We start from the raw sequence: 27750 nt of genomic DNA on the forward strand, positions 1-27750 counted from the left end.
GTGCGTGAACCAGGCAGGCCCGTTAAGACCTTCGTCCTGTAGGTAGCAAGGAGTCACCCTTCAGGATCCTCCGCCCTGACATGGGGCGAAGGGAGCCTGGAGTGGCTCTGGTGTCCATCATTTTCTTATTGGAATGATAAAATCCCGGGTTGGAAGGGGGAATGCCCAAATCATCTCAGACAAATGGCTCTTTGGCCCAAATAACTTGTGAAGTTGTAAAGTGAGTGTTCATGTGACTGACCTCATTTTATAACCTTTTCTTTGTGACAAACATTAAACAAACCCCTTGTTCACTGTGGGGCACTTTTGCGCCAAACCAGAAGTAAACACCCGTTTTCCTCAAAAATATGAATCGCAGCCATGTGACTGGAGGACACAGCGGATGGCCATAAATGCAGGCTGGTTATGGAGCACCCAAAATGGAGCCATGTGAAAGTGGGGTGGGGACTGCCTGTCACAACTTGGAACCGGGTCGAAAGGGCCTTTGGGGAGGCCCATTACAGCTTTGAATAGTTGCTAGAGTTGAGGGTTCCCTGGATCACGCACAAAACTTTTTCCAACACAGTTGGGACAGAGGTTTGGTTCCCAGCACTCTTAAATGCGAGTCTTCAAGATATGGCTGATGGAGCCGGCCTGTTAGTCGCTTTTCCTGATGTCCTTCAATGAACAGACATCATTTGTCAATTGTCCCACTAGAGGCAAGAATACTTTAGAGTTAGACCATTGCTACACAACACTAAAAGATGCTTATCAGTCTTTACCATGACTGCCTCTCTAATGACACAACAGTGATCGGTCTCTTTCGAGACAATGCTTGGCACAAAAGATGCAATTAACTTTCTCCACTGGCCAATCCCATTGTCAGTCAGTGTCCAATTACAAGTTCTCTGTTGGTTTAGGTAACGGACCCCTCAGTTGGCGCCTCCTCCATCTCGGCTTTTGCTTGACCTTTTGCTTGACTGATGCGTTTCACTTTCTGGGCCCACCCTCCTTTCCTCCCAAACCACCCTCCTTTCCTCCCGCATCCGTCTTTTCCCTCCCTCCACTGCTAATCCCTCACATGCACTCTTTACAGTAGGGTTTGTGCTCCTATGCGAATCTGAGGCCGGGATGCTAGCGCTGGAGAGTGGCTGCAAATACCAATGAAGCTTTGCTCACTTGCCCGCCGCTTGTCTCCAGCTGTGTGGCCTGGTTAGGGTTAGCCACAGACCAGTCCCAGTCTGAGAGTTGGGAACCTCTGGCACAGACCATTTCATCCTAGAAGCTGACAGTATTGATCCCCACTTCTTCCTCTCCCCCATCTCAGGACAAGGAACTTTATTATAATCTTCCAGAACTGGCAACACCAACGTTTCTCTATCAAAAAGAAATTCACAGGCGGGATCCAGTCAAGATATAGTTCGGTATAGGAAACCATGTCAGTAATTCAGATTAAAACAGAATGTTTTACATGAAGTGAATACTAGCAAATCTGTGTCTTGTGGTCCAGAAGGAAACATATCCTCCAAAGTCAGCAACAGACACAAAGGCGCAGCATGGTTCGAACACTGGATCTTTATTCAAAGGTCCAAGACAAAGTATTTTCCCACTGAGAAAAGAATGGCACCAGCAGCACCAGGGGGAGTGTTGAACATGTAAGGCTGTCACTCCTGCTCTGGCTGTTCCATGTTCGCGATGCCTGAATGGGGCTCCAGTTGCCATTATCCACAAAGGAGCAGAGTCTGGCAGCTCAAGCCACCGTTTGCTGTCCTCGCATACAAGGCTCTCTGTTATGGAGGGAAGGAACACCGTTTAAGGAAGCTGCCCATGTAAAATGCAGTGACCGAGCTCCCCTTTTTCCCTCCAGCATAATCATGAAAAGAATTCCAAATGGATAGAACTTCTGAACAAATGTTGATTTGAACAAAATAATATGGTTAGGGATTTAATAGTCTTCTATCAAATCATTAAAAGATCGTATGTGGATGGAAATACTTTACCGAAGCTGGGAAAAGCGGACAATTTAATTTTCTCACAAGGCGTTGTACTGAGTTTCAGCATCTCCATGCTTGTTAGCATTTGAAATAGTGCTAAGATCTGACTTTTTTATCCCAAGCGCTTGCGGAATGGGATTACCATCTCTGTTTCCAACTAGAACACAGGAGGAAAAAAACTACTTTATACAATGTCAATCTATCTTAGAAGTCATAGAATATTGATAAAGGGTCCTTGGAGGTCTTTTAGTCCAACCCTCTGCTCAAGGAGGAGACTATACCAAGGGGTCACCAAACTTACAAACCTCAGGGACCACTAAATTCATAATAATTAGTGGACCACTGATATGATCTGTCTAATGACCAGTTGGGTGGGTGTGGCTAGGTGGTCATGTGACTGGTTGGGTGTGGCCAACTCAATGTCACTCACGTCAAGGGGTGCCTTGCCAGCCTCTACTCACCCCTCCTTCCCAGGCCCTCCTTGCCTGTCCACCTGGGCTCCTTAGGGCCCCAACAGGAAGCAGTTGTTGGAGCTAAGCAGCTACCATGAGAAAGAGTTGGCAAAACAGCTGGCTCAGGTCAAATTGGATCTGGCCAAGAAGGAGGCTCAGAAGAAGCACCTCACCGAGGACTAGGAGCAGAGGGTTTCCAGAGGGAAGACTTGCAGGAGTGCAAGGCCAGGTATCGGCACCTGGAAGCTCAGTGGGCTGAGATGGTCAGCCAGTTCCAGGCCACGATACAGTCCCACTGGAACGAGGCCCTCCACCCAAAGCCCCACACCAGGAGGCTGAAGCAGACTCCTACTCAGAATTTCTCCCCCCCTAACCTGCATAAAAAGACCCCGAAGGGGGAAGATTCTCTGCAGCAACACAACTGTTCATTGCACGTATCTGTCCCAGGGGCTGTAGTTTGAGGACCCCTGATTTAATGCATAAAAAATGCAAATAATTTTTCTGCGGACCACCAAAATTTTCTCATGGACCACTAGATGGTGCCTGCTGCTCTATACCATTCCAGACAAATGACTGTCCAGTCTCTTCCTCCAGTGATTAGTGATGGAGCATCTACAACTTCTCAAGGCAAGCTGTTCCACTGGTTAAATTTGTCCTCATTGTTGGGAAATTTCCCTAGTTTTAGATTGGATCTCTCTTTAATGATCTTCCACCCATAACTTTTGCCTGCCCTCTAGTTCTTTGGAGAATAGGTCTTCTCTGTGACAGCTCCTCAAATATTGGAAGACTGCTATCATGTCCCCTCAGTCCTCCTCTTTGCTAGACCTGAGATACTTAGTTCTCACGGCCATTCATCTTTATCTATTCTGATTATTTATTTATTTGTTTGTTTCAATTAGCAGTAGTTCTTCAGAATTTTAGAGAAAATACCGCAGCTACATTTGAGGTTTCCACTGCCTAAACTTGAATTTTCATTCAATGAGCAACACCCATTTGCCCAAAGCCTGTATGTGGGTGTATTGTCTAAAGTTCTGAATGATGTCCACCATAGTCAGAGGTGGGCTAGTGTGTATGAGAAGCCATTGCCGCCAGCATTTGGTTCTCTACCTTAGGTTCTGAACCTGAAACCCAAAGAAACAAGTTGAGATGTAAAGGAAAACTTGCAAATAACATTATAGAGAAGATGCAGAACTATTTTAATAGAAATTTTAAAAATTGTTTTTAAAGTGAATGAAAAAAACTAAATGAAAAACCTCCTGCAGAGTGAATGGAATTAAAAGTAGATGAGATGAAGGTGAAGTAAAGAGATACTATAAAGTATTTTAGGGATTTGTATAAGGATGATAGTAATAGATTGGAGTGAAACAGAAATGAATGCTTTATACTTATGAAAGAAAATCAAAGGAAGCCATAAATGCTGTAGGAATGTTCAGAAATTATAAGACTGCAGGTGGTTAAAAAATGAATGTGGTTTGCTTAATTTGTGTGTGAAGACTATGTCTCTGAGCAGTGTACAAATGTCAGCATGTTGCCCCCAACAATCTGGGTCCTCATTTTACTGATCTTGGAAGGATGGAAGACTGAATCAATCTTGAACATGTCAGGATCAAACTCCTGGCAGTCGGCAGAATCAGCCTGCAATACTGCATTCCAACCACTACCCCATCACAGCTCATAGATAGTAAATAAATGACAGGTTAATAATGTGAAAATAGAATTAATTTAAAACTTTTGGGGGACCTGTTTCAAGGTGCGGGGAACTAATATTGTTGTAATATATTTATCAGTATTCAGCTAGGAGGGATAATATGTGTATAAATGTTAGTGTCTTTTTTAATGTACTTTTTTAAATGTATTTTTGTGTGTGTTTTTGTTTGTTCCTGTTTAAAAAATTAGTTTGTATTTTAACTTTTTAAAAAATAAAAATAAATTGCAAAAAAAAGTAAGTAATTGTGGTAAAAGATCTGTTTGTGTCAGCTGAGACTTCTTAAAAAGAAAAAAATGAAGATAGGTTGGTCTCAAGCAATACCAATGAAGAAGAAAACTAGGAGGCGCCTAAAGGAGCCAACGTGGCTGAACCGGCAGCCGCCTCCTATTCAAGGAGACTCCAGCCCCGGAGAATGCAAAGCTTCATCTCAGAAACAGAGGAAAGGAAAGGAAAAGTGGGAAAGAAGCCAGGCAAGCAAGAGAGGCAAAATCCAGCAAGAATGTCTTCAACTCCTATCAGAAGGCAAAGGGGATGTGGACATTACCATTATTAAAAAGGTAAAGGTTTCCCTCGCACATACGTGCTATTTGTTCCCGACTCTAGGGGGCGGTGCTCATCTCCGTTTCAAAGCCGAAGAGCCAGCACTGTCCAAAGACGTCTCTGTGGTCATGTGGCCGGCATGACTCAATGCCAAAGGCACACGGAACGCTGTTACCTTCCCACCAAAGGTGGTCCCTATTTTTTCTACTTGCATTTTTACGTGCTTTCGAAACTGCTAGGTTGGCAGAAGTGGGACAAGTAACGGGAGCTCATTCCGTTACACAGTAGCACTAGGGATTCGAACCGCTGAGCTGCCAACCTTTCGATCGACAAGCTCAACGTCCTAGCCCCTGAGCCACCGCATACCCTATTTATATATATATTATATATATATAATTATTATATATAATTATTATATAGTATATTATAATAATATACTATACTATTATTAATTAGTAATAATATACTATTATTACTTTATTATTATTAGCTTTTTATCTTGCCTTTTTTAGAAATATAACTCAAGACAGTGAGCATACCTGCCTCAATGGATAGATGGCCTAGACCTGAGTTGGTGAACCTATGGCACGCGTGCTGGAAGCGGCACACAGAGCCATCTGTCCGGGCACACCAGCCGTCCCCTGTTGCTCTTCCGGGTCTTGGCGTGCATGCTGGTCTTCGTGCACATGGGAGCACGGGAAACTAGAAGAGCAGCTGAGCTTTCAGTTTCTGGTGTGCACGTGTGCACCAGCCAGCTGGTCTTCGCGCACGCATGCGTGCCAGAAACCGGAAGACCAGGTGCGCATGCACGTGCTGGAAATCAGAAGCTCAGCTTCCTGGCAAGCTGCTTGGTTTCCGGTGCTTCCCCGAGCACGCATGCGCTCCCATTTTGCCACTCAGTGCCAAAAAGATTTACCAACACGCGCCTAGACTTTGGTATTTGAACACAGATCTTTTTAACGTTTACATTTTATTGTACTCTATTAATTTAGATGAAATGTTAATATCTGACTGTGGTGAAATAATAGTTTGGATTTCCAGGAGGGAGCACATAACAGCTTCTCCCGAGTAGTTTCTCAGAGTATATGTTTAATGGTGCAAGTTGTCTGCTTTATTTTGGCAAAAATTCTGTCATAGGTAAGGAACAATAAAGGAAACTGCTTAGAAGAACCTCTGTACATCTGTCGTGGTTTCTAGAGCCTGATGTGGACATACAGAATAAACCGTTTTAATAACTAAAAGGGACATGCAAACAATAAACTGGATAAACTTAAGAGAGTAAGCTGGATAATTTGTAGGTGATTGAAATATTTTCTTATTTTTCTTTCTTTTCTATTTCCCTTTTTCCTTTCTTTTCTGCCCTTTTTTACAGTTTTTATTCTTATTTTTATTATACTTGTTATAATCTTTACTAAAATTACTGTTTAAAAAGAATTCTTTCCCATCATCATAGAAAGTGAAACCAGAAACTATGGATATAAATTGCAGTTACCTAGATTTCAGGTATAAGGAAAAATGTCCTGTACAACAATGGAAGAGTCTGCTTATGGTTTGTGGATTTTCCACCTCTAGAAAGTTTTAGGAAGAGGCAGAATAGTCCCATTCATGGATACATTAATTGGCTTTCCTGCACATTGTAGAAGGCTGAACTAACTGATTGATCCTTGTGGTCCCTTCCAACTCCACAACCAACTTCAATTACAGCATCAAATTTAAATGTCAGATTTCTGGTGCTTAAACCAACATGAACTAATTTCTAAGACTTCAAAAATTCTAGCAGATATTTTGTTCCACTGAATTTCCCTGATTTTGGAAAATGAAATTTATCACTCTTGTTTTATTACAGGTAATCCTTAATGACCATGACTGGGATTGGCAACTGTCACTAAGTGATAGTAGAATAGGATAGTAGGATAGTAAGATATCCTATGCTTCGGATAGACTTACAACCTCACTTACCCCACAGTCATTAAGAGAGTCCCTGTGGCTCGTTAAGGGAGACAGCACATGGCCGTGACTTGCTAGTTTACCCCGGCTCTTCTCCATTAACTTTGCTTGTAGGAAACCAGCCGTGAAACATGCAAAAGGCAGCTGTGTGTGATTGCAGGGTCCTGCAAGGATCCTGAATCTCAGTCACAGGCCTGTAGGGAGACTAGGAAGTTTGGAAGGACCAGTCATAAAATGACCTTTTCAGTGCTGTTGTAACTTTGGACAACAGCTAAATATGGCAGCCATTAAGCAAGGCGGTTCTTCAGAAGGAAAAATATTGCAAACTTACATAGGACGGCTTCATATGCAATTCCATGCTGGGTTAGTAAATCTGACAATTTCTGCAGATCATTGGAAAGTCGCTTATATTCCTAGAAAAAAAAAGGAAAGTAACTTTACATTGATTTTACCACAAAAACAGAATAAATTTATATAAAGTCCAAGAAATATGAAACAGCAAAGTGGAGAAGCTGTGAATTCAAAGAAATCGTCTGCAGTTTTTTTCAAAGAAGATTATCTTTAATTCAGCCATCGTTAGCAAGACAGTTCTGGGCCTTAGGACATTTCACTGATGTCCTACGTGAATTAATCGGACAGCCTAAAATGACCACATCTGAAACAACAAGGAAACCCAGTCAACCACAAGGGACCGTCCAAAGAGAGCCTGTACCTTGCTGCACTTTTCTACAGAGTCAAATTCCAAATGTCGAAGTTGAATGTCCTTCTCTTTTTTCTCTCTTGTTGATTTTAAAAGGGAGCCTTCTTCAAACAGCTCTCTCAATCTTTTCTTATATCCCTGAAAATAAAAGTAATAGTTACTTTAATTTTTCATTTTGGAAGGCTCAGATTAAGACACAGAAGACATTTTTGGCTGATCTCAGAAATTAAGCAGCGCTGGTTAGATGGAGACTATCTAGAACAGGCGTCCCCAACGTTTTGGACCTCAGAGACCACCAAGTTCATAATTTTAAATCCCACAGACCACTAATACAAATCCAGCACGCTGCTTGCTGAAATGCCTAGACGCCCAGTGATGGGATGGGGTCCTTCAGGCACTGTCCCTCCTCCCTCTTCCCTCCCCCTTTCTCTTTCTCTCTCTCTCTCTCCCACTCATTCTCTCTCATCTCTCTTTCTCTCTCTCTCCCCCCTCTCTCCCCCACTCATTCTTTCTCTTTCTCTCTCCCCCTTCTCTCTTTCTCTCTCTCCCACTCTCTCTCCCACTCATTCTCTCTCATCTCTCTCCCCACCCCATCTCTCCCTCAGGTCGGCACCCTGCAAGCTCTCGTCTCTTGAGAAGCCCGGCCAAAGTTACCCACACCGCTTCAGCGAGCGCTCCTCAAGAGACGAGAGCTTGCAGGGGGCCGATCTGGTATTCGCAATGGAGAACAAAATCCGGCTGCTCCCCGCACCGGTTCCCGTTTACTGCTCTGAGTCCCAAGCAACAGGAGACAAGGGCTGCTTTGCGCCACCGGCTGGCGCAAATATACCAAGGCGGATTACTCTTGCCGCACAAGTTCAGGTAGTGCTTCACTCCTGCAGCTTCCAGCCATTGCAATCGCTGCTTCGGCCCGCTTGCACTGTCCTGTCCCCCGCCGTGGCAACAGCATCGTTATTTCATTCCAGATGGAGAGGGATGCGCTCCTTTTTGCATATTGCACCACCTGGAAAGTTGCACATTGCATGTGCCACCCCAGGGCAGAGATTTCCAGCCCCACCACAGCTGGTCGCCTATTCCAGAGTGTAGTAGTCACACTCACAGGACTGGCCCAGTGGTCATCCCGGAGCAGCTCCTCCACCAGGGTGCACCAGCAAAAATACGAAGATTTCTCCACAGACCACCAACATTTTCTTGTGGACCAGCACTGATCTAGAAAGGCTAAATTGTTATAGGTTCCCCCCCACCCTTTTTTTTAATAAAGAAAATAACACTCTGGAAGAAGGCAATGGCTTAAGGTTAAAAGTTAGTCAAGGGTTGAAGCATTCAACTGGGACTTTTTTTTTTGTTTGCAATTTATGTTGCCATACATTTGTTTATTCCATTTCCCCTGTCAAACACAAAAATTATCTTTGAAAACATTAATTTTCAGATCAATGTTCCTCGTTACAGCATAAAGTCTAACATTTGTTGCAAATAATTGGGTACTATAATGGAAAATGGCTACTATTCGAAAAGCAAAACATGTACACTTTCAAGTCCTCATCAATACATTGTCTCATTCCAGGACTCTCAGTGGCTTACAATATCCAAACACAATTTTAAAATATTAAAAACATCACAGACCCTACAGCAGGGGCTCCACTAAACACACTAATCTCAGGACTGGGAACACAGCCATATCTGGACCCCTGAGAGAGCGGGTGCCATGGATACCTCTGGCTGCGACTATCAGCCTGGTAAGGTAATCCAGGCAAGAATCCAGGTGAACTAATTCTACTATATTGTATGGCTATATTTACAGAGTCTTGCAAATCAGAAAGAACATTTCTCCCCCATTGCCTTTACTGCCCAAGAAACTAGGGAGGGTCCCTTCTGAAACATTTTCCCTGCCCACATTCCCACTGTGGGCTAAGCTCCCTCTTACTTCCTGGGCATAGTCTCTTGATTTTATCTTTTTCACATACCATCCCAAGCACCCACCCCACAATAGGCAATAAGTCACCAAAAACAAGGCAGCTGGGTGCAATCAGCAGGCACAAGATGGGTGTAGAAATAGCAGCATTTTACTGTCCTTATATAATCTTATAATCCAAATATGGATTATTATTTGCAGTGGTGGGATTCAAATAATTTAACAACCGGTTCTCTGTGTCAGGCCTGGAAACCATATTAGACTTTAGGATTCCAGACGCTGCCACATTTTTCCCCTGAGGGGAGGAAGGGGGGCTGAGGGGTATGGTAACATTCTTCAAGCGGTCAAAGTCGGATGGTGTTCACATCTGCAGGAAGAGTGGCAAGAAGATATTCGAATGAACTGGAAGAACGTGGGACCATGTGACCATCAAAGGGGTCAGGGGGGTGGGACTCTTGGGGTTTGTATAACTGGGAAACGAATCCGGAAATTCAGTTTTGGAATTTCACTCATCGTGTGCCAGTTTCCTCATGCTAGTAAAGAACTCTGGAAAACAATGGCTTCTGAGTTTTTTTTATTGCAGAAGAGGTTTTTCTGGAACCTTGACATTCTGCCCTAATGACCGGCTGGGTGGGCGTGGCCAGGAGGCATGACAGCAGTCAGCCTCCTGCAGCACTCTGCCAGCCAAAATGTGGGCTTTGCTTTGTGACTTCCAGATCCAGCAAGGAAGGGGTGTGAACTGCACAGAAAACACACTTTTGTTTGGTTATGAAGAAATATTCCAAAAGTCAGATGCACACTAAATGTAGACTGACTTTGAGCTACACACCTTCCCAGCAAACAGCAAATTTTGAATCTCCAGGTAAAGAGGATTCATTTTAGGATAAGTAATCACATTTTGCATGTTGGAGGTTCCTAAAGGAATGCTGGGAAACTCTACATTTTAAAGAACATTTGAGGGAAGGGTGCAGAATAGCCCTTCTCTGCCTGAGGCTATAGAGACCTGGCACCAATCAAAACACTTTTTGTGAGGCAACTGATCAACACTGCCACTAGTATATGAAAATAAGAGTAAACCCGACTCCTTTCTAGCACTGATGATATTACCTAGTTGGATAATGAAACATCTGCAAGAAAACCATCAAGCTCAGAGAGCACCAAGGAGCCCAGCGTTCAACCCTGAGCTACAAATATTCTCTTCTATCGATAAACACTTTTTGGTTAGAGGGACTCAGTGCCTGCCATGAGATGGTTCCCAGTGGATTTCATTCTAAATTTTGATAAGATTTCTGTAAATAAGGAATGTAGAATTAAAATGGGTATCTGATCCTTCACACATTAAAAAAAAAATACAAAGCTAAGGGATAAACAAATAAAAAACAGATTTGAAAAAAAGAAAAGGCTCAGAAAAAGAAAAGAGGAAAAGAGTGAAAGTGTAAGAAAGAAAGAGGAAAAGAAGGAAAACTGAAAAATAATGACTTCCAACTTTCTTTGGTACAGATGTAAGTAAAAAAATATATCAAACACTTGCACTAAGATTAACATTTGTCTACATTATTTCCATAATCCCTTATTTAATCATCAAAAGCCAGTTCAACTTTTAATTTCAGTTTCTCACAAAAAATCCAGTAATAGTTCATATCAACTTAACAGTAATAGTTCATATCCTTCAACAGGGGGAGCGGGATGACCCGTTGCAGGGACGAGCTGAGGAGTTTAGTCGTTATTTATACGATAAAATCGTTCAGCTTCGGGACGGTCTGGACCAAAATTGGGTAGATCCAGGTGAGACGTCAGAGGGCGGTCTTGTTGAGATTGTTTGGGATGAGTTTGACCCTGTGGCTCCTGAGGACATGGACAGGTTGCTGGGTAGGTTGAACGCCACCACGTGTTTACTGGACCCGTGCCCCTCCTGGTTGGTACTGGCCACTCAAGAGGTGACATGAGGCTGGCTCCAGAAGATTACGAATGCTTCTTTGGTGGAGGGGGTCTTTCCGGCCGCCTTGAAAGAGGCGATGGTGAGGCCCCTCTTCAAGAAGCCTTCCCTGGACCCAGCTGTTTTAGGTAACTTCGCGGCGAAGGTTGTAGAGAGTGTGGTGGCATGTCAATTACCCCAGTACCTGGATGAAACTGTCTATCTAGACCCGTTCCAGTCTGGCTTCCGGCCCTGATACAGCACCGAGACGGCTTTGGTCGCGTTGGTGGATGATCTCTGGAGGGCCAGGGATAAGGGTTACTCCTCTGCCCTGGTCCTATTAGACCTCTCAGCGGCTTTTGATACCATCGACCATGGTATCCTGCTGCTCCGGTTGGAGGGATTGGGGGTGGGAGGCACCGTTTTTCGGTGGTTCTCCTCCTATCTCTCCGACTGGTCGCAGACGGTGTTGACAGGAGGGCAGAGGTCGGCCCGAGGCGCCTCACTTGTGGGGTGCCGCAGGGGTCGATTCTCTCGCCCCTTCTGTTCAACATCTATATGAAGCCGCTGGGTGAGATCATCAGTGGTTTCGGTGTGAGGTACCAGCTGTACGCTGATGACACCCAGCTGTACTTTTCCACACCGGACCACCCCAACGGTTATCAAGTTTTGTCCCGGTGTCTGGAAGCCGTACGGGTCTGGATGGGGAGAAACAGGCTCAAGCTCAATCCCTCCAAGACAGAGTGGCTGTGGATGCCGGCATCCCGGTACAGTCAGCTGCAGCCGCGGCTGACTGTTGGGGGCGAGTCGCTGGCCCCGATGGAGAGGGTGCGCAACTTGGGCGTTCTCCTGGATGAACGGCTGTCCTTTGAAGATCATTTGGCGGCCGTCTCCAGGAGAGCTTTTTACCAGGTCTGCCTGGTTCGCCAGTTGCGCCCCTTTCTAGACCGGGATGCCCTATGCACGGTCACTCACGCTCTCGTGACGTCTCGTCTGGATTACTGCAATGCTCTCTACATGGGGCTCCCCTTGAGGTGCACCCGGAGGCTCCAGTTAGTTCAGAATGCGGCTGCACAGGTGATAGAGGGAGCCCCTCGTGGCTCCCATGTGACACCTCTCCTGCGCAGACTGCGCTGGCTACCTGTGGTCTTCCGGGTGCGCTTCAAGGTTTTGGTGACTATCTTCAAAGCGCTCCATGGCATAGGGCCGGGATACCTACGGGACCGTCTGCTGCTACCGAATACCTCTCACCGACCCATGCGCTCTCACAGAGAGGGACTCCTTAGGGTGCCGTCGGCCAGACAGTGCTGGCTGGCGATACCCAGGGGAAGGGCCTTCTCTGTGGGGGCCCCCACCCTCTGGAACGAGCTTCCCCCAGGACTTCGCCAACTTCCCGATCTCCGAACCTTTTGCCGCGAGTTTAAGACACATCTATTTGTTTGCGCAGGACTGGACTAGATTTTAAATTCGAATTGGTTTTAATGGGGATTTTATTATTTTTATTATCATTTTAATTATTCGGCCAATTATAATAAGTTTTTTAATGGATGTTTTATTTGTATTTATATGTATATTTTTTATCTGGTTGTGAACCGCCCTGAGTCCCTAGGGAGATAGGGCGGTATAAAAATATGAAAAATAAATAAATAAATAAATAAATCACTATTCCCCAGGCAGCATGAAGTTCACCCATCTTAAACCTGCCAAAACTGAAAAACACTGATCTACAAATAGGGATTTTTCCATTCCTCTTTTACTGGTTCTTACTTACTTATGAGCAATCCCCCAAAATCCCCATTCTCAACTCACCCCACAGCAGTGATCGTGCAAACTCCCCATTCCCAACTCACCCTAGAGCAGGAATTTTGGGCCTGGAAGGCCCCCTGCACCAAACTGAAAGCCAAAACGGGGTGCGGGGGGCACACAATGCCCCCCATACCCTAGTTTGTGCCTGGACAGTCTCCTGCACCATCCTGGAAGCCAAAACGGGGTGCATGGAGGGACTCCTGGGAGGGGCAGGGTGGGCGGGGGCAGCCAGATGGGATTAGCTAGTTCTCCAAACTGGGCAAAGTTAACAACCGGTTCGCCTGAACTGGTGCAAACCGGCTGAATCCCACCTCTGATTATTTGTATTTATTGGGTTCATTCTGACTTTCTCCAACAGCTCTTTAAGCTTAAGGCAGGACTGGTTAATTAACACAAAAGAGTAGATGGCAGTCAGTAGAAGACAAGACCCACAATATTATTTGCAGCCATCCATTTAGTGAGCAGAAGTCCAACGTGATTCAAGGGGTCACTTTTTTAGTTATTTATCTTGATATATATTTATATTAGTATAACATAAAATGCACACACCTGTTTTGTGATTAATTCATCATAAAGCAGCTGCTCAACTTCATCCCACTTTCTCTGAAGAGCTTCAGGCAAGGTTGGATAGACTGTTGAGAAGAAATGATCATTCTTTGAGTTCTCTCTCGACTCCATTTCCTCAAAGATTAAGTTCACAGAGGCAGAGGATTACAATCCAAGCACTTGTACCGTTCATTTGCTGCCATTAAGTACCTCTATCAGCCACATCCTTGCTGGCCGAGGCAACATGAATGGGTGAAAATGAATACGTTTGGGGAAGAATAAAATTCTTCCCACATGTTAATATATTCATCTGGCATGACACAATTATGGTATCCTTGATTATTTTAAGGTATAAAATAAAGTACAGTCTGAAAGCTTTACCTTTAACAGAATAACTGAGTTCAGCTTGACCAGTACAGAAATGAAAAGTGTAGGCCAGTTTCTCTCATATGGTGACCGGCCAATCTTTTCGGTAACAGACCTCTAATACCATAGTTTAATCTTTCCAGTGATTAATACGAACATTTTAGCAGCGGTGAACACCCTTAATTCTTTGATTTATAACTTTACCAATCTCCAAGCCCTCAGACCCCATCTGAAGAAAACCTTGGAGACATGACAAGTACAAATGTGTTCCCTTTTCCTCACCAACATTCCAACAACCAGAGGATTTTGTTTGTTCATGGATGCTAACTTATCAGAGTCAGTTTTGTCTAGTGGCTAAGACAGCAGGCCAGAGGCCAGGAGGCAGTGTGTGTAGTCATACCTTAAGGATGAAAGTTGGCTGGGTGACCTTGAGCCACTCACACATTCTCAGCCCAACTAACCTCACAGGGTTGTTGTTCGGCAGAAAATAGGAGGAGGAAAGATTATTAGGTAAGCTCACTACCTACTAATTAGTAAGTAAATTCACAAGTTATTTATAAAAATAATGTGTGTTCTTGCAGATGTTTCATTACTAAACTAGGTAATTATCAGTGCAATCAACTGCAAACAACTGAGCTCAGAGAGTACAAAGAAGGATCACACCGTTCAAATAGCTATTAATATTCTCTTCTATGGGTACCATATATTTGTTCAGATCTTCAAAATATCTAAAGAAAGAATTCTGAAGGGAATTTTAGTGTGTCAACTATAATACAGGTAATTAATTCACAATGCACAAATTGGATCAGCAATATGCCTTTAATAAGTCCTCCTTGGTCAAACGACAAAGGTATTAAGCTTGCTAAACAAGCTATAAAATTTTTCAAATCTTGATTAAGCAAAGCTATAGGATAAGATTCTGCTTGTTTTTTGTTTTGCTTAAGAAGCAGAGTCAATCTGAAGTGTGTCCATGGTTCTCGAACTGACTCCCCCTTAAGAAAGCTACAGTGGCACCTTGGAACTCAACACACTTTAAAATGCACCTATTTGGTACTCAACACATTTTGACATGAAACTTTTGTCCCGGTATTGATCATTTGTTTGGTACTCAATGCACAAGCTAGAACTTGTCTGTGATGGCTGTCTTGTGACTCACTATATTATTCCTTATGGGAAAAATTTGTTTGATACACTTCGCTTTTGATACCAATAAAGCCTCCTGAAACCAATTAATGAGGAGTACCAAGCTACCACTGTAATCAAAATTTTATTTATTACATTTCCATGCTGCCCATGTTGCTGATACACTGACTGCACAGTTTACAATCTAATAAAAAGTTAAAAAAAAAGTAATTAAAATTAGAAAAAATGTATAGAAAAGCTAAAACGAAGGACCCTTCATTAAACCTTGAGCTACAAATATTCTCCTTTACTGGAATCAATTCTGTGCTTGCTATTATATAATTACTAAAATTGTTTTCATTACTGTCACTAAAAACCTCTTTATGGTTTGGCATTGGTAATCATTATTGTTATTCTATTTTATTAGTAAACAGTAAATTATGCATAAAGTATCTATTGGCCTTCATCACCATCATGATTTATTTATTTATTTATTTATTTATTTAATCATATTTATATACCGCCCTATCTCCCGAAGGACTCAGGGCGGTTCACAGGCACTTAAAAACACATAAATACAATATAAAAGCAATTAAAAAACTTATTCTAAAAGCCCGTTAATTAAAATATCAAAATAAAACCCAATTAAAACCCATAAGTTTAAAATCTAGCTCAGTCCTGCACAATTAAATAAGTATGTTTTAAGCCCGTGGCGGAAGGTCCGGAAGCTGACAAAGTCCGGGGGGTAGTTCGTTCCAGAGGGTGGGAGCCCCCACAGAGAAGGCCCTTCCCCTGGGCATCGCCAGACGACATTGCCTCGCTGACGGCACCCTGAGGAGACCCTCTCTATGAGAGCGCACGGGTCGGTGAGAGGTATTCGGTAGCAGTAGGCGGTCCCGTAAATAACCCGGCCCAATGCCATGGAGCGCTTTAAAGGTGGTCACCAAAACCTTGAAGCGCACCCGGAAGGCCACAGGTAGCCAGTGCAGTCTGCGCAGGATGGGTGTTATGCGGGAGCCACGAGGGGCTCCATCTATCACCCGCGCAGCCGCATTCTGGACTAACTGTAGCCTCCAGATGCCCTTCAAGGGGAGCCCCATGTAGAGAGCATTGCAGTAATCCAGGCAAGACGTCACGAGTGCGTGAGTGACCGTGCATAGGGCATCCCGGTCCAGAAAGGGGCGCAACTGGCGTACCAGGCGAACCTGGTAGAACGCTCTCCTGGAGACGGCCGTCAAATGATCTTCTAGAGACAGCCGTTCATCCAGGAGGACGCCTAAGTTGCGGACCCTCTCCATCGGGGCCAATGACTCGCCACCGATGGTCAGCCGCGGATTTAGCTGACTGTACCGGGATGCCGGCATCCACAGCCACTCTGTCTTGGCGGGATTGAGCTTGAGCCTGTTTCTCCCCATCCAGACCCGTACGGCCTCCAGACACCGGGACAGCACTTCGATAGCTTCGTTGGGGTGGTCCGGTGTAGAAAAGTACAGCTGGGTGTCATCCGCATACAGCTGGTACTTCACACCGAAACCACTGATGATCTCACCCAGCGGCTTCATGTAGATGTTAAACAGTAGGGGCGAGAGGATCGACCCCTGCGGCACCCCACAAGTGAGGCGCCTCGGGGCCGACCTCTGCCCCCCTGTCAACACCGACTGCGACCGGTCGGAGAGATAGGAGGAGAACCACCGATAAACGGTGCCTCCCACTCCCAATCCCTCCAACCGGCGCAGCAGGATACCATGGTCGATGGTATCGAAAGCCGCTGAGAGGTCTAATAGGACCAGGGCAGAGGAATGATTATTAGCACCTCAACTGTTCCGACATCTTTATTATGAGCACTCAGAAAGAATCATTAATACTCAACTAATCATAGATTCTGGAAAAAAATTTCACCAATAAACAGCAAAATTGAGTTGATTCAATTTAATTCTGCTGCTTAAAAGTGCCCATGAAAAGGAGACAAAAAAACCAAGAGCAACTCATTTTAATGGGCAAAAGTTAACCAAGTCATAAAAGGCGTTCCCTGAAATCCTCCCACTAAAAGCTCTGCAAGGGGGGAGGAGGGGGAGGGGAGGAGGAGGAGAACACTCCTGTGACCATTCAAACTTCTCCTCTGCTTTCAGCCCAGCAATACAGACAGTTAGGAAATGTCACTAGTGGCTTAAAGGGACAAAGAAGATGCAGCAAACTTTGGCTTATCATGCTACTGACATATTCTTTAGAGGCCACATTAAAGCAGATTCTAATCAATCTGGGGTCATTTTTGTTTTATTTTTCTAAGCATTAGCTATTATAAAAATGATAATCCTCAAACTGTCTTTTATTTAGGAAAACCAGATAGAAGCCTTCCTCACAAGGCCTGGTTCGCTTTGACCAAGATAAATTAGCATGTATCTTACAACAATCCTCACCCCTTCCTGATGAAAAGGGGCAACTCTGGGTGCCAACGAAGTCTATAGAATTGCAACTGTTACTGGGTTAGTTGCCATCAGCTTAGCAGGGCCAGTGGACTTGTTTGTTGTTGCTTGGCTAGGTAAATTAGCAAGGCTAATTTACAGAAACCCTTAGTTCTTCGAATCATGACATAGCCAAGAAATGTTTGGGAACAAAAAAAATGTTTGATATAATGGACTTATTGAACATATACAATGTCAAGATTGGTGTAGAAATTGCATCATTTCAGTTTCCTGCTTTTAATCCAAAGAAGGAATTATTTTCTCACCTAAAAGAGAATGTGGGTGACAAACAAGTGGAGTTTCAAATGTAAGAGAATAAACACAAGTGCTTGGTTCGGATACTTGAGCCAATCTATTGTTTTTTCCACATACCAGAAGTACCTGGAAAGCAGAGGTTTGAGAATTTAAAAACAGAATTCATAAACTTAACTAATTTCCCTAAATCACAGACCAGTAAAAAGAGACCTAGTTAATATAATCTGCTCAATGAACTTGCAATATTTGACAGATAAAGGGAAACATTCTATGTATTACTGCTAAGCAGTTGGAAATTATTCAGTGATGAATAATATATTTGCATACTAAATAAATAAAGTATATGTAACTAGATTATAAAAAATAATGTTTATTGAACTAGAAAGTGAAGTCTTGAACTAGGAGCAAACAGACTCAGCCACTCATCCACTCTCAGCTGCAGCAGCTCATTGAGTAACTCTGGGCCAGTCCTGCATTCTCAGCTCACCTGACCTTCCACAGGATTATCATTGCAGGAAAAATAGCAGGTGGTGATACTAATATGCTGCTTAAATGCTTATAAAAAGGCAGGATACAAATCAAATAAATAAATGAATGAATGAATGAATAATATAGAATGTAAAGATATATGTTGGCTTCTTCATTAGGTCAAATTCTTTACCTTTGTTTCTCTATTTTTTGTTTCACAAGAATCTCCTTCTCTCATCCACATACCAACAAAAGTGTTGTTTTCAATTTCCCATTCATGCCAGATTCTAGGAAATAAGAATAATATACTTCAGATATTTCAAAGAAGGCTACTGGTAGTTTGATTTAAAGCCCGATTTCGGAACAATTTGCTTAGGTCACACTGATACCAGGGGATGAATCAGGGTTAAGCCCTTGTTTATTCTTCTGGATCTCTCGGCAACTTTTAATACTAAAAACAATGGTATCATTTTAGCAGTGTTAAGTTTACTTCCACTCATAGATGCTGCTTTTAGAAAGGACTACTACTAAGAGCTACTCTTTGTATCTGCAAAATTGAAGAGTCTTGCAGTGTTTTATCTTATACCTGTAACAGGAAAGTATAGCATTAATCCAAGAATCAGAAGCAAAGTGCACCAATATGCAGTTGACATTTTATGCTACTCCTTCATTTATATGAAGTCATACTGTAGAAATATTGAATTTAGGGATGTAAATCGTAATAGGCCAAGTTGACCTGCAACTTAGATTTGCTTGATTAACCTACCCTTAGTTCAAGGAGCACAAAATATCTTCTCACTGTTATGAACATTAGCAATACACTTTACTGTGCAAAATCCTTAAAATGGATAGTTCTCCTGAAGAGAGAAAAGAAGGGAGGCAAAATGGCTCCTGCAAGCCAGACTTCCTGCCCAACCCAATGGCCCCAAAATGGGTCCATTTTAAAAAGATCCTATAATTGTTGCTGTCTATATATATTTATTTTATTGTTTCCAAACCCCTGTGAAGGATTCTTATCCTGAGACAGTATATAAATAATTGCAATACAGTAAATACACCATCAAACCATAGGTAAATACAATGCTGTATTTACGTGAAATAATTAGTTGCTTCCCCCAACCCACTTTTCAAATAGTTAATCTTTAAATTAGGAATTCCCAGAAATTATATCATCAATTTTTCAGCTTTAAATCTCCCAAGTGATGAAATTTGTTACAGCAGTCAAGTCAGCTAATTAAAATCATAGAATCTGAGGCTGGAACAGACCTTGGAAGCCTTCTAATTCAACCCCCTACCTTAGGCAGGAATCCTTATTCCATCCTGGACAAATGATTATCCAATATTTTTTTTTAAAGATTGAAAAAAAAATTTCTTGAATACGACCACAGTTCCAGAGGCAAGTTGTTACACTGTCCAACTGTTCTGTCAGGAAGTTTCTCCTTAGTTCCAGGTTGGATCTCTCTCTGATGAACTTCCATCCATTGTTTCTTGTCCTGTCTTCAGTGCTTTGGAAAATAAATTAACTCCCTCTTCCCTATGACGACCCTTCAAATATTGGAAGGCAGGTAATATATCACCCCATACCTCTTAGGCTAAACATACCTTTAGCCAGTGATGGCATGATTTAGCCATATCATTTTTGTTGCTCTTCTCTGCACCTTTTCTATGCCTTCAGCATCTTTTTGCCATTCTTCCCAGTCCCTGTGAGGTACAACACATCCCTGTCCAAAGTCCCTCCTGTAGGTAAACCATAGTCTAGAAATTCAAAGTTCTCTTGAAAGCACCATCCACTGAGCCAGAGGATTTACTTCTAGAATCCTCCATTCCCTCATTGACTGTTGACCTTCAACAGCCAATGAGGGAACAGAGATGACAATGCCATTATGCTCCTATCTCTTTGGCTTTCATGCCTAGCTCCTCATAGTCTCTTGATATTATTTTCAAGCTCTTTGTTTATCATTTGCCCCAACATGAAAGAGGCAATAATAATTGATGGACTTGATTAATTTTCATCTGGTACTGTTTTAAAATACTGTCTTCTGCCCTGCACAACTCTTCTTTGACTTTTTCTAAACACTTGTTGTTTGAAGCTGCAACCGCATTTATAAACACCGTCTTCCCACAATTCCTACCCCTCACTTCTACTTGAGTGTTTTGGTAGTTGGGTACATTACACAACCCCATAAATTATATCCCTCAAAATGACTGATTTTAGAAACAGAATAACAGAGTTGGAAGGGACCTTGGAGGTCATCTAGTCCAACCTCTGTTCAAGCAGGAAACCCTATATCAGTGATGGCAAACCTTTTAGAGACCAAGTGCCCAAACTGCAACCCAAAACCCACTTATTTATCGCAAAGTGCCAACATCAATTCAAACCTTTGTCAGAGTACATGTATATATGAGATTGGCTGAGCCTCCCTTCGTGCACCCCCCGAACACAATACAAGTCACACTGAAAGACAAAAAGAAATCCGTAGCCCAGTGGATTCTACTAACAAACACTCAGTCCTACCATGTTTTCCCGAAAATAAGACCATCTTATATTTTTTGAACCCTGAAATAAGCACTTGGCCTTATTGCCATGCGCTCAAAAGCCTGATTGGGCTTATTATCAGGGGATGTTTTATTTTTGGGGAAACAGGGTATTGCACCATGTGAACTTATTGCATGTCATGCCGGCCCTGCAAGTCAATCGTGCTATGTTGTTGTGGAGTTATTTTTCATTCAGGAGTCTAACAGCCCATGGATAAAAACTGTTCTTCCACCTGTTTGTGCGGCTCCCTATGCTTATATGTCTCCTTCCAGATGGTAGAATAAAGAAGGGCTGACCAGGTAATTAAGGATTAGAAATTGTGGGGATTTGAGATACACTCCCAGGATTGTTTAAATATTGTTAATATTTGGCTTTATTAGTAATCCTACACATTTGGAATATTGAAGTTATGGTGGAATAATGAGTATTTTTAAAATATTAAATGTTAGTAATTTAGTAGGGGATAACAAATACATGGCACAAAGAAATGTTATGTTTAAATGAATTAATGGGAAAAACGATAAAGAATTATAAAGAAAGAATAGTATTGTTGAAGTTGGAAGATTAGGATTACACATACTTATTTGTATTATTTTTGTTAGCATTGTTTTAAAAAGATTTGACCCAGTCAATACACTGTCCGCAAAATATGTATAGTGTGAAAATATTAAAAAAATAAAATTAAAAAAAACAGACAACAGCGAAGAGGAAGGTGGCTGTGGAGCCGGATCCTCTTACCCGAGAATCCCGCTGTAGGCATTCCATCGGAAAGTTTGCTCATGTTGGGTGACGTTATAAAATGGGCAGAACTCGTATTTATACCTAAAATTCCAAAACAAGCCAGAGATTTATTTCCAGTTTTTAGAAGGCAGTGAGTTTTAAAATGCACGTCTAAGGTAATCAAACAACTTACGTAGATTCCACGTATCCAAAGCATTTGCCCGCCAGCCTAAAAAGATGTTCAGGCCCTGGAAAAGGAAGCGGTTTAAGTCCGATCAGGGATTCCTCGAAACGCCGGGCTCGAAATGACGGCCGGCGGTTGGGAGACCCTCCCCGCCCTGCCCGGCTGACCTGAGATGGCGGAGGGCGCCGCTTTGGGCTGGAGCCGGTTGGAAGGAGGCAGGAAGGGGTTGTTCAGCCTTCGCGGAGACGGGAGGGGAGAAGGGGAGACAGAAAGACAGAAACCTTTCAGAACCGCGGCGCGCGAGGATCAAGCGCCGCCCAAGCCCGCCGCCGCCGCCGCCGCCTCACCCGAAGCTGTTGGGCTCCTCCACCACCTTCATCTTCCCGGCAGCCGCGAGTCCTGGAAGGCGAGAAAAAGAGAGCGAGAGAGAGACGGGCAGCCCCGGCGGAGGCCCCGGCAGCGCCTCGGGGGGAGGACGGGCGTCTCCTCACCTCCCGCCAGCAGCGGCAGCAGCAGCACCGGCAGCGGCCAGGAGAGCCGGAGCGGCCGCCGCCTCTTCCCTGCGGGGCCCCAGGCCGCCATCTTCGCGCCTCCGGAAGCGGCGGGGCGTTCTCTTCCGAAGCCGCTCCCTGCGATTGGCCGACGGTGGGCGGAGCCGTTGGCTCGACCCGGAAGCGAAAGGCTCGGCGATGGGCCGGGGGCGGCGGCGGCGGCGGCGGCCGGGCGGGGAGCGATGCCTGGAGACCTTCTCGGCGGCGCTGGGCGGTGAGGGCGCGGCGGGCGGCGGGGGGCCGGCCGGGCTTCTAACGCTCCCTGACGCGCCTCCTTGTCTCCGCAGGCTCCTTGGAGGATGGCGGCGGCGAAGGCGAAGAGGCGAGGGCCGCGGCCGGAACGCAGCGCCGCCTGTGCCCGCTTGCCATGTGGGACCTGGGCCAGTGCGACCCGCGGCGGTGTACCGGGCGGCGGCTGGCGCGGAAGGGGCTGGTGCGGACGCTCCGCCTGGGGCAGCGCTTCGGGGGCCTGGTGCTCAGCCCCGCCGCCGCCCGCTTCCTCTCGCCCGCCGACAGGTGAGCGGCCGCCCCCCGCCTTCCCCTCGCCGGTGCCCGGCTGCTCATTGGCTGCTCTTGGGGGGCTTCGCCTGCTAGAGCGGATCGGTTGATGGGCCAACGACCAATATCTCCCGGACCCTTTGCTTGGGTCAGCTGCAAGCGGGCCTGCTCCCTTGCCAGCTGCACCCCTGGAAGCCCCGGGAAAGCTCCTGCGCTGCATGCGACTGGCATCATCTGACTGCTTTCTGATTTGCATGCACACACGAACAGCATCCAAACATTTGTTACTGATTTTAAAATATTTGAATTTTTGTAATGTTGCTTTCGTGGTATGATGGTAGCTTTTCAACCCGTTTTCTTCTTCTGGCAGTCTGCAAAATTGCTCTGATTTCCTGACAAGGCAGCAAAACAGAAATATCCCATTTTAAAACGGCAGGTGTATTTTCAGGGAGGTTGTGACCCAAAATGGAGTTGCGGTGATTGACTGTTCTTGGGCAAAGCTGGACAAAACACCATTTAGCAAGATGAAGGGAAGTCATCTCCGGCTGTTACCCTACTTGATAGCTGCAAATCCAGTGAATTATGGACGGCCATACAAACTTACTTGTGTGGAAGCTTTCGCAGCTACCCTCTGCATTGTAGGTGAGCTGCAATAAATATTGTTTGGATTTCTTAATTTACAGATTAGAAGAATATTTATATATACACACATATTTGTCAGTAGCTTTTTGTCATCATGTTAGTGAAAAAAAGTTGCTCTACCAAGCATCGTTTCTTTTTATTTATTGCATTGATTTGTTACTAATCTCATCCAAGATTCTGGGTAGTTTATAAATACAAAGTAGAAAGAAAAATAATAAAATGCCATGATACATAGACTACCAAAGCACAATTCTTGACCCATGGATAGATAAAATCTCAAATTTAAAAGCTTCATATATAAGATTCTTTTAGAAGCCTTGACTGAGAAGTATATTTCACCGGTAAGATATGTAAATTACCTTTGAAGTGTTTGATCCTTCTGAAGTTGTTTTCCTTATTTTAGGACTCTCTGATCTAGCCACAGTTCTTTTGCAAAAATTTAAATGGGGAAAAGTGTTTCTTGATCTGAACAAAGATCTCCTGGAAAAATATGCAGCATGTAGCTGTGAAGAGGAAGTGTTAAGGGTTGAGAATGAATTTCTGAACCATGCCCAAGAAAAAGATGAAACAGGTAGGACATCCCAAGTTTTTTGGGGGGGGTTGGGCTGCTTAGAGAAAAAGAGATGGAATTGAATTGGTGAATTAGTGACACTTTTACCAACATTTTAAAGTAAACTTAAATATGTCGGTCAAGATAAAAGAAGAAATCACTTAATCATACACAGGGGATAAATATCCATATTAATTGGACATAATATGTCAATATGATAATTTGAACCTGGTCATTTGTGCCTCAAATAAGAACTCTATTGATATATTTAATGATTTATTTTTTATTTCATTTTAATTATTTAATATTATTTATTCTGGTTAATATTCCAAGAAATTTTGATGTAATGAAAAAAAGTGAGGAATCTTTTATCCATAATCCATGAGAAGTAATCACAATGGTGAACAAAGAGTGGGGATTTCTCAGTGGCATCAAGCAGCCATAATAAATGTCATTAATGCTATATAACTATTCCCAAATGCAGGAAGGAGCCCTCCCCTAAACCCCTTAAATGCCCTCACGAAATTTGATGATGATTTATCTGTCCCTAATCTTTCAAGTCTCCCAACGGCACATTCATCACCCCTCTGACTCCATCTCTCTTGTTGCTGGGTAACCTCATCTTTTTCCTTCCATCTGGGAACAGCATTGGAGACTTTTTTTAATGTGTCCAAAATAGGATAATTTGAATTTGGTCATTTGTGCCTCGAATAAGAACTGTACAGATATATTCAATGGTTTTTTATTTTATTTATTTTGCTATTCACAGTATTCTCAGTTTTCTTCCACACAAGTTCAAAAGCTTTTCCTATCCTGCTTCTTTAAAGGCCACGTTGGCCTGTCCCACTCACTTCAGCGGGATGATGCCTACTACACATCCCATCTGCCAACCAATTTCAGCTGGCAGGGTGCAAGAGAAGAGCCCTTTTCTGCTCTGGCCCACCCTTGTCTCTCACCTGACGTGACATCGGCCCCTGCACTTTCCAAAGAGCCTTAAAATCTGGTTCTACTGTCTGATCTGTTGCTTGTCATATTACAGCAGGTCTTCTGTCAGCTCCTGAAGCCTTCCAACTTGATAACCACTGGAGTACTCATCTAACTTCATGCTCTAGGCCTAGAGGTTCTTGTAAAAGTACGGAAGATTTTCTAAAAGGTCTTGGACAGTTTTCTAAGCAGTCATGTCTACTGCACAGAATTCCATTATACTCCCATCTTTGGACTTTTTGGAATAAGTTTACAATCCATTGTCACCTTTTAGCATACCAGTTTGAGGTCAGAGCCTCCTCCTGAGATCTTTTGAAATACTTTCCTTGCTTTCTGTATCTGTTTCCATCTTCAGTGCCTTTACAAATGCCGCTGTTTGTTTCTTCTAACAGCTCTCTGAAACCCTGTGTTGAGTTCCTTTCTGAGATTTTTGTTGGCTTTCCTGCCTTTGGCTCCTGTTCCCTTTTTGGCAATTTCCACAGTTTGTTCTAACATCCAGTTTGGTTTCTTCTTTTTCTTCATTTTTGGCAGGCTGTTTTCACACCCTTAACAAGTTATCTAAGTTCATTCCATTTTTTTCTGGTTTAATCAAAGAAAATCAGAAGATTCAAAGCAATTCCTGATGGGTATTCAAGATTACATTGTGGAAACTGACTAAATTTCTTCTTCTTTAGCTTAACTTGGAGCTTGCACATGAGCAATTTGTGATCTGTGACAGTGTGATGTGTTCCACTGTCAGCACCTGGCCATCTCTTTGAGGCTATAATTGAGCAGCTCCACCTCTTCTAGCAATAATAGAATCAATTTGATTTCTATAGCAATAGCACTCCATCATATGTTACAGCACTCCCTGGGCGGTTTACAACTTTGGACACAGATTATATATGTCAACACCTTCATAATTTTGCAAGTTGAGGACTGTCTGTTTTTCATGCCTGGTGTCAATTTTACTTTAGTTCTGTCTTTGCAACTTTAGTTTTTCTTTTCCTGACATCCTGAAGGCTGTAATCCAGCCATGTCATAATCGCCAGTCGTTCTCCAAAAGATCCCCAACTCCTTCTTTTGGTCAGTGCCATCTGACCTGGGAGACCATCATCCAGTAGGGTTTACTCAATCATATTATAGTTTTTATCCACGTAGCTTTCCTGGTAAAAATACCAGAGTGATTCTGCACTGCCTTCTCCCGTGGATACCTTTGCCATTTCTATCCAAGGGATCCTCCGCCTTCAACATCTTCCTCTATTGCTGCGGGCGCCCGTTTGCTTTAGTGGGTGGCATGCATGGCCTTTGGGTGATCCTGCTGGAAATATATGTATTGGCATACATTTCCAATGTTATTTGCTATCCTTCCCTCCCAGGAGGAACCCGTCAACACAATGATGCAGTGCAGCAGGATGGGGGGTGGGCCAGGCAGAACTGAATTAGGGTCATTTCAGTTATTGTGTTCTGTGGGCCTTTAATGTGATCCAACTCGTTTAAAGATAGTTCTGTTATTTGCTCTTTGTAATCTTCAGCCCAATTTACTTATCTCTCACATCAGTCCATTGTAATATATTACAATTAGGGACAACAATTAGGACCAACAAAATCTTTTTTAAAATTGTTAAATAGTTGGGTTCATCAACTGCAGGTTTTCAGCCTTGCCTTAAAGGCCATTTTGACCCCCACCCTAGCAAAGCTAATGCAGAATAATTCAGATTCGTTCCTGAAAATTACTTGGCGAATCCTCCCTCTGCCAGAGAAGCTGGTGGTTTATCATGTTTGGGATTTGTGGATTTAATGAGGAATTTAAATTAATAGTTGTTATGTTACTTTTCTCAATGGATGGGGACTTTCACTTTAACAGTCTTTTATGTTTTCCCCCCAGATCCTTTTGATGTTGATTCCGGAAAGGAATTTTTTATACTCAACGGGCCTTGCAGAACCACAGAGTAAGTTTTCTAAAGGATTCATTTAAGAGTCTCTAGAGATCATTTGTTATAGAATAACCCTGATCTCCATTTGTTAGAGCAACTGCTGCAGATGAGAGCTCCTCTGAGGAGACCCCTGAGGAGAGTGACAGCAGCAGCAGCAGCAGCAGCAATAATGAGGATCTGAACACAGCCTGTTCTGGAGCCAGTAAGTCAACCGCCTGGAGGCAAAAGAGCATTCTCAAAGAGAAGAAGTTTCACTGAATCTGGTAACAAGGTTTTGCTCAGAGTTAGGATACAAATTGGACAATGTTCTTCCAGCCTGAAATACTTCATTCAGCCTGTGGATCTTGGCCATCAACTGAGCTGTGTGATGAACTTCGTTAATACACTGCTTGTCAAATAGATTTTACTAATGCAACATCCATATCCTGGTCTTATTTTTTACTTAGCATCTCAGTTTATTATTATTCCAAAAATTGTTTTGAGATGATGGAGGAAAAACCAGAAGCAACTTCCTCATATCTGACATCACTACTTTTTGGTTGTTTGCTATTTCAGTTCTTAATATGTTGTGGATGGATAGTTGATAATAAATGCTCTAAACCAAAAATTACAGTGGAAACTGGCTTCTCATTGTTTTTGAAGGGTCTGGATCTGGGAAATTGCAGACCAATCATCTCGACATCAATACCTGGGAAAAGCCTGTAAAAGCATCCATCAGTGAATTTGTGAGCATTTAGAAATGAACAAGGTGGTTACTGGAAGCCAGTATGGGTTTGTTAAAAATAAATCAAGCCAAACAAAACTCACTGCTCTTTTTGATAAAGTAACTAAATTAGTGAATCAGGAAAATTGTGTGGCTGTAATATACTTGGACTTCAGTAAGGCATTCGACAAAGCAAATCATAGCCTACTTCTTTTTAAGATAGAACAATGTGGAATAGACTGTATTACCACCAGATTGATTCACAGTTGGCTGACCAATCACATTCAGTGTGTA

The 27750-nt window shown here is 43.3% G+C and overlaps 2 protein-coding genes across 4 annotated transcripts in view; one reads left to right on the plus strand and one right to left on the minus strand.

Annotated features, from left to right (window-relative positions):
* GNPTG (N-acetylglucosamine-1-phosphate transferase subunit gamma) overlaps window positions 1-22247 on the minus strand; it is a 32256-nt gene extending 10009 nt beyond the window's left edge. Inside the window, exons 1-12 of one of the 3 annotated variants that reach the window (XM_058157418.1) lie at window positions 22104-22245; window positions 21960-22011; window positions 21780-21847; window positions 21622-21676; window positions 21447-21530; window positions 18366-18459; window positions 17716-17830; window positions 13503-13585; window positions 7333-7458; window positions 6952-7033; window positions 1980-2130; window positions 1536-1766 (exon numbers count right to left, since the gene is read on the minus strand). In XM_058157418.1, coding sequence (XP_058013401.1) covers window positions 2012-2130; window positions 6952-7033; window positions 7333-7458; window positions 13503-13585; window positions 17716-17830; window positions 18366-18459; window positions 21447-21530; window positions 21622-21676; window positions 21780-21847; window positions 21960-22011; window positions 22104-22194 — 969 coding nt within the window. In that variant the 5' untranslated portion in view covers window positions 22195-22245 and the 3' untranslated portion in view covers window positions 1536-1766; window positions 1980-2011. Of the gene's footprint in view, window positions 1-1535; window positions 1767-1979; window positions 2131-6951; window positions 7034-7332; window positions 7459-13502; window positions 13586-17715; window positions 17831-18365; window positions 18460-21446; window positions 21531-21621; window positions 21677-21779; window positions 21848-21959; window positions 22012-22103 lie in introns of those variants that run through there. The other 2 variants (XM_058157420.1, XM_058157421.1) reach the window with 2 other exon arrangements.
* TSR3 (TSR3 ribosome maturation factor) lies at window positions 4457-27360 on the plus strand. Its single transcript, XM_058157712.1, has 9 exons — window positions 4457-4587; window positions 7926-8181; window positions 8981-9056; window positions 22003-22377; window positions 22451-22679; window positions 23110-23303; window positions 23707-23874; window positions 26705-26768; window positions 26846-27360. Exons 1-9 carry the CDS (start codon window positions 4457-4459, stop codon window positions 27009-27011), a joined length of 1659 nt encoding a protein of 552 aa, XP_058013695.1. The 3' UTR covers window positions 27012-27360.
* The last annotated feature ends 390 nt before the right edge of the window (window positions 27361-27750 follow it).

Source organism: Ahaetulla prasina, chromosome 14 (genome assembly GCF_028640845.1).
Source record: "Ahaetulla prasina isolate Xishuangbanna chromosome 14, ASM2864084v1, whole genome shotgun sequence".
Taxonomy (NCBI): Eukaryota; Metazoa; Chordata; class Lepidosauria; order Squamata; family Colubridae; genus Ahaetulla; species Ahaetulla prasina.